The 6,850-nt window shown below is 57.0% G+C and overlaps 1 protein-coding gene across 1 annotated transcript in view; it reads left to right on the plus strand.

The window, feature by feature from the left end:
- CFAP46 (cilia and flagella associated protein 46) overlaps window positions 1-6,850 on the plus strand; it is a 110,433-nt gene that overhangs the window by 57,399 nt on the left and 46,184 nt on the right. Inside the window, exons 23-28 of the mRNA XM_007936879.1 lie at window positions 2-80; window positions 974-1,157; window positions 3,951-4,081; window positions 4,849-5,110; window positions 5,705-5,914; window positions 6,459-6,608. Coding sequence (XP_007935070.1) covers window positions 2-80; window positions 974-1,157; window positions 3,951-4,081; window positions 4,849-5,110; window positions 5,705-5,914; window positions 6,459-6,608 — 1,016 coding nt within the window. The remainder of the gene's footprint in view (window position 1; window positions 81-973; window positions 1,158-3,950; window positions 4,082-4,848; window positions 5,111-5,704; window positions 5,915-6,458; window positions 6,609-6,850) is intronic.

Here is a 6,850-nt window from a genome sequence, read left to right on the forward strand (position 1 = left end):
GCCGACCACGGTGACTGGGAGGGCGGCCTCAAGGTGCTGGGTGAGGCTGCTCAGGTGCTGCCACGGACACCCCACCGCCTGTGAGTGCCCCGGCCCAGCCAGAGCCCTCGTTATCCTGGCTGCCCACTGCCTGGGGGCAGACCCAGAGCCTTCCCTGGTGCCACAGGCTTCCCCGAGCACGCCCATGCATGCACTGCCCAAGCACACACACACGCTCATACACACATACAAGTGCATGTGCACAGACATGCTCCCAAACACATGCGCGCTCACACACACACACACACACACACACGTGCGTGCGCTTAATCCTGTACCTTCCCACCATCATGGACCTCCCAGAGCATGCCCATGCACACACAAACATGCCCACTCAGATATGCACCCTCGCAGTCACACATGCTCACCCTCACATGCTTGCACACACACACTCTCCCACTGCAGTCTAGGCCTTTCTCAAATGCGTCTGAGAGAGGCATCTCTGGGCAGGTTCCCATTCAGCACACACATGCACATGCATGCACACATGTGCATGTGCACACATACAGTGATGATGGATGGACAGGTGACATGGTTAAGACTGACGGACAGGTAACATAGTTAAGATAGATGGACTGGTGACACAGTTAAGGTGGATGGGCAGGTGACTCGGTTAAGGTGGACAGATAGGTAATAGTAAAGGTGGTCGGGCAGGTGATGTGGTTAAGGTGGACAGACAGGTAACATAGTTAAGACATAGTTAAAGTGGATAGACAGGTGACACGGTTAAGGTGGACAGACAGATAACATAGTTAAGGTGGACAGACAAGTGATGCAGCTAAGGTGGACGGGCAGGTGATATAGTTAAGGTGGACGGGCAGGTGACACAGTTAAGGTGGACGGACAGATGACGTGGTTAAGGTCACAGTGGGTTGCTGTAGGGGCTCAGCTCCATCGGTCAGCTTGGGCAGTGACAGCCTCCCTTTTCCTGCAGCTTGATTTTCAAGCACATGGTGATTGTGAAGGCCAAGCTTGGCCAGAACTTCTCAATGGAGACACACAAGTTCAAGGATGAGAGTGAGGAGTACCTGGCCCACATGTGGCATCGCCTGGCGCTGAATTCCAGGAATGGCTATGGAGAGCTGGTGTGTTACCACAATGCTATCCAAGCTCTGCAGGTGAGCTGCAGGGGTGATGGGGGATGACCGGGGCATTAGGCAGGAGCCCCACTAGCTGCTCTGCAGAAGAAAGATGTGGCAGTCTGTTTCTGTAATGGTCACAGCCTTGGAAACCCTGTGGGCAATTCTGCCCTTCCCCGCAGGGTCACTGTGAGTCAGAATCACCTCGATGGCAGAGGTTTAGGAAGACTACCACTAGTAAATTGTGGTCGAGGCTTATACCAGAAGATATGGTGACAAGTTTCTCTTGCAAACAAGCAGGGCAGCAGATGTTGCTGCAGGGGATCAGGTCCTTGGGGACAGCTGGTGCTGGTGTAAGGGGCTGGGGAGCGGGGGTGAAGCCCCAGCAGAAACTCCAGGGCCCTTCCAGATCCTGAAGGGCTGAAAGGGGGCAGCTGTGAAGGGACAGTGAGTCAGGGGACATTCACAGAGTGATGGGCTGCTGGTTCTCTCTTCCCACCTCCAAGAACTTTTGGACAAGACAGACCTTCTGCTCTGTTCATGGTAGTCAGAGGCGTGGGGTTCTACTTGATGCCACAGCTCTGAGGGTGGGAAGGGCACCCTACTCTCCAGGGACCAAAGATGGTCCCCAGTTTTCCATGTAAAGGGCAAGAACTTCTGTGAATATCTTAGATATGCTGCTGGGTACTGAATAGTCTTTGGGTTGCCCCAGGGTCAGGGGTGTCCCTGTGGGATGGGACAGAAGTCTAGTCCTGTCATGTGCTATGGGAGTCTCCACCAGGGCATGCCAGCAGTCAGTGCAGAGGCCCAGGGACCACATGCCCCCTGAACCAGGTCTGTGGCTCTCGGTGGCCCTTTGAGGGTCTCAGTGGGTCTTGGTGAGGTGCCACTCCCCTTGGACTACTTATGGCCTGGGACCCCGCACCAGCCTCACCCGGGGCCCTGCACCAGCCTCTTGTCACAAGAGGTTGAGTCCTCCCTCCCTCTCAAGCACCTTTCCAGGTTCACAGGGTCAGGCAGTGACATGGGAAGCAGGAAGTTCAGTTTGTGAGTGAGGATGGAGGTGCCTGGGTCACCCAGGCGGGACAATAGGGACAACCACAGACCCCAGCCCCTTCCTCCCATCCTCTTTTTCAGTGGACAATTTGATGATTTTCAGTGAATTCACAGAATTTACAACCAATTTTCAAACCTTTTCATCACCCCTAAGTGCTGTCTGCCATCACTTCCCACCCCCTAGCCCAGGCAACCATGAGTCCATTTTCTATCTCGATGGCCCTGCCTGCCTCAGACAGCTCATCTCGGTGGGGTCAGTCCGTGTGTAGTCTTTTGTATCCGGCTTATTTCCCTTAGTGTCCTATTTCCCAGGTTCACCTGTCATCCTTCTCTGTGGCTGAGACGCATTCTGATGTGTGCATGGACGACATTCTGTTTGTCTATCATCTGCTGATGGCCATTTGGGTGGTATCCAGCTTGGGGATGCTTTCAGTAATGATACTGTGAACATTGGTGTACAAATTTGTGTGGCCATGTTTTTTCTTCTCTTGGTTATATACCTAGGAGTGGGTTGCAGGGTCATGTGGTGACTCTGTGGTCACCTTTTTGAGGAGCTGTCAGATTGTGTTCCAAAGTGGCTCCCCTGTCTTATGTTCCCAACAGTGTCTGGGGATCCCAATTTTTCCACATCCTCTCCTACTCTTGCAGTTTTCCATCTCTTGGATTGTAGCCACCCTGGTGGGAGAAGTGGTGTCCCCGTGGCTCTAACCCTGGTGGGCGGGAAGTGGTGTCCCCGTGGTCCTGACCCTGGTGGCTGGCATTTTCCTGATGACTAATGTTGAGCATCTTGTCATGTGCTTGTCACCACCTGGGTATCTTCTTTGGGAATGCATCTGTCCTGACTTTCTGCCCCTCATTGTTTGGGTTGTTAGTGTCTTTGTTGTTGAGTTGTAGGGCTTCTTCATATATTCTGGACCCAGTTTTCTCCTCTAGATTGTCCTTTCAAATCACTTTTTCTTTTCCTGATGATGTCATTTGTATCTTTTGGGAAGTCCAACTTCTTGCCTGGTGTCATATCTAAGAAACCCTTGCCCAATTCGAGATCTGAGTCTCAGGTCCTGACAGGGCTGTTTTGCCCTGGGTCCTGACCTCTCTGACCTCAGCAGACTAAGACACAGCCCTGCTCTGCAGGGACACTACCCAAGGGGCTCTCACTTCAAGCCGTTCACCCCTGCCTTGTGCTCTCTCCTCACCCTCCCACCCCCATAGTTACTTTCTCGCCTGTCCTCCCACTCTGCTGCCCAGCGCCCAGCCCTGGTGGCTGTGTGGCATCACTCTGCCTGTGTGCCGTAGCACTGAGCTGTGCCCGGCCCTTGTGGCTGCATGTCATCACCTCTGCCCATGTGCCATCACTGGGCTGAGCTCTGAATCTGTTTGTTCTGCTGCTGCTTGCTCCTGAGCCCCCATTAGACAGGTGCCCAGGGGGAGGGCAGGAGCCGAGCCTCAGTGCACAGGTGAGAGCACAGGTAGCAGATGGCCAAACTCCCGGGGTGCATTGTGTGTGGCTGCTGTGAGGCCAGGAACGGACGAGCTGGGTGTGAGGTACAGCAGGGGCAGCCGGCGGAGGAACGGGAGGGACAGCCAGCAGAGGGATGGCAGGGGCAGCCCAGGTGCTCCCTACACACAGTACAGAGAATGAGCAGCACAGACCTGCTCACTGTGACTAGGCCATATAGTCCAGCGTGGGGACCGGAGCCTGGCCAGCAGAAACCCAGCCTCCAGCACTGGTCTCTCAGTAGGAGGTCCCCCATGATCACCTGTTCTTTGCTCCCCAAGAAACCTGAGAGCAAGTGGCTGAAGGTGGACTACATCCTGGAGCTGGGCGAGTGGCTTTACTGTCATCAGGCCCCGAGGGAAGATGTCCTCTTCCACCTCAGGTGGGCCATAGAGATCCTGCTGGCCATGCAGCCCGCCCGCGCTGCCTCCGCCGAGCCCAGAGGTGAGGATGGCTCCTTGTGCTTCAGCAGCATCGTGGGCCTCAGTCCTTCAGCCTGGGGAAGGCGAGCTGCGCTTCCAACAGGCCTGGCCCCTTAGAGCCCGACTCAGGGAGAGAGCACCTATGTTGCTCAGATCCACCCTGTGGGTTGCAAATTCTTCGTGGGAGGAGGGCTGAGTCGGTGTGTGGAACAGCATGGACCCCGCTGGGCTCTCCAGCCTGGGATCGTGCTGGGAAGTGCCGAAGCCTCCCTGTCCCAGCAATGAACGAATGAACACCAGGGTGGCAGCGCTCACTTCCGCCCAGTGCCCAGTGCTAGCTCTCAGCCCCAGCTCACGGCAGCTGGCAGCGTGCAGGGCTTTACTTTAGACTGAGATGGGGTCTGCTGAGCCCGATGGTGCCCGGAGGGGCGGCCATGCAATGCTCTGGAATCATCCAGAGTCATCGGGAGTTTGGGGACCCGTTGTGCCCAGGCCCACCTGGCAGTCCCAGTGTGGTTAGTCTGGGTACAGACCCATGAGGGCTGTGGGGGACCCTGGGGGGTCTTTCCCTCCAGGGGCAGCACTTAGGAGGGGACCCCATAGCCACTCTTGTGGGAACCTCATGAGGGTGGCAGCAGGCTGAGAGGAGACAGAGCCCAGAGCACACACAGCTGGCCCTGGAAGGGAGGCTCAGCCAACAGGGCAGCGGGCACTGAGCACTGTTCCTTGCCAACGGGAGGCCACAGAAGTGCTGCAGGCCTCCTTGGCTAGAGGGCCAACCCCTAGCCACCCCATTGTCAGAGGGACACTTGCCCCTTCAAGCAGCCCCGGAGACCCCGGACACACTCCCGGCGATGGAGGAGGCAAAGACGGTATCCTTGGAGAGTATCAGGGACGTGAGGCAGTTGGACGTGCTAGTCTGTGCCCACATCCTGCTGGCGCTGATCTTGTCCCCAAGCTCACCTCAGTACCAGGACTGCTGCCTGACAGCCTACACCTTCATCAGATACATCTGGCAGGTGAGGCCGGCTGGTCACAAGGCTGGGAGGCACATGAGACCCATGCCTCACTCTAGGCCATGCCCTCCCGACCAGGGAAGGCATTGCGTGGGCTGTTCCAGGGCCCCCCTCAGGAAATACAATCGAGTTGGCCACTCCAGGACCCCCCTCAGGACACACAGCTGCCATTTAAAGAGAGCAGAATCCTTCAGACAGTCTTAAGACAGTCTTAAGGGTGGCAGCGTGATCTGCTCTCTTGGCATCAGTCTTCTCTCTATGTGGCCACCTCACCAGCAATAACAAAACAGAAGATGCAAAGCTCACCCTTGACCCCTGACCAACTCTCATCCCTCTCCTATCCTTGGCCTCTTGTGCAGGGGAAACTCCTGGACCTCCTGGACCCACTCCAAGTTGGCCTCGTACCCTCCTAAGACGCTGCCCCAGCCTTTGCCCCCTAGCAGCCACGCCCCATCACCCAGGGTGGGTGTCACTTCCTGGCCTTGCTGTGTGACAGAGTAGATGCAGCGCTTCCAATTCCCAGTGGGCAGCAAGAAGCTGGGCCTATGTCTGTAGCTGTGTTACGAGTTGGGACTGTCTGTCTTTTCTTTTTTTCAGATTTCGTTGTTGACAGCAGGACAATCAATTTCAGAAAGCAAAGCTCTCACAGCAACCAGTTCCCCTTTGTTGTTACCGAAGAAGGAGAAGGAGAAAAACAAGGAGAGGAAGGAAAAGGTCAGAGAGCGGGAAGAGGGTGGGGACACCGAGCTGGTCTCCCCGTGCTGGCGCCTATGCCGTCAGGCCATCGTCACCAGCCACAGGGCAGGGGTGAGGCGTGGACTCGGGCCAGGCTGCACACACTGTCAGTACAACCTGGGGCCTGAGCGTGCTGACGTCTGGGACACCCCTGGGCAGGAGGAAGGCACGTGGGGGCCGGGTGTGCACACGAGGCCTCCGCCCTGGAATAGGAGCTGCTCGTCTGGGGGCTGAACGGCAGGAGCCACAGCACTCAGAACGGACGCCCACCCGGCGGCCTGGCAGGAGGCCTGGGCACTCACTCCCCCTGTGTTCACTGAGGTGCCATGGAGCCTGGCTGCCAGGGTGCTGGCCTGTCCACAGGGCGTTCTAGAAGTGGGCACCCAAGTAGACTGGATACTAGGCACCCTATGCACTGAGCAGCGGGTGTCCAGGACTTCAAAAGAAAACCCGAATGTGGCCACCCAGCCCAGGGAGAGGGGCCGCTGCATGGGGCTCCAGGGTGTGTGGATCCCCTCAGCACCCCAAGAACGCATCTTGCAGAGGCTCACGTCAGCTTCACACACGCTTTCTGGCCCCGCTTGGTAAACTCACCCTCAGAGTCTTGCCTTCACAGTCTCAAACCCCTGTTCCCAACAAGCGGCTGGAAGATTTGCCGGCAAGCACGGAAGAGTGGGCTGTCTACTCCTGCCCGGAGGAGATCGTATCGCTTTTTAAACAGGACGAGAGCAGCTTCACCATCAACCAGTCGAGCATCCAGAAGCCCGTAAGTGACCAGAGGGGGCCGCAGGGCCGTGGGGTGCTGTGTTGGCTTGTACCTGCCTCCGACCCACTCTGTGGTGAAAGAGCGAGGGGAGGCACGAGCCTTCCTGGAGACGGGCACATGTGTCACGCCCCGGACTAAGGAGCAGAGCTGTCAGCCCCTGGCCCAGCACCCCCTCTGTCACCAGCTAACACCTGGGGGTTTCCTGTGCGTGCCTGTAAGAACACACCACTAAATGTGACCCC

This window comes from Orycteropus afer, unplaced genomic scaffold, assembly GCF_000298275.1.
Source record: "Orycteropus afer afer isolate SDZICR_OR568_19922 unplaced genomic scaffold, OryAfe1.0 scaffold00038, whole genome shotgun sequence".
Taxonomy (NCBI): domain Eukaryota; kingdom Metazoa; phylum Chordata; class Mammalia; order Tubulidentata; family Orycteropodidae; genus Orycteropus; species Orycteropus afer.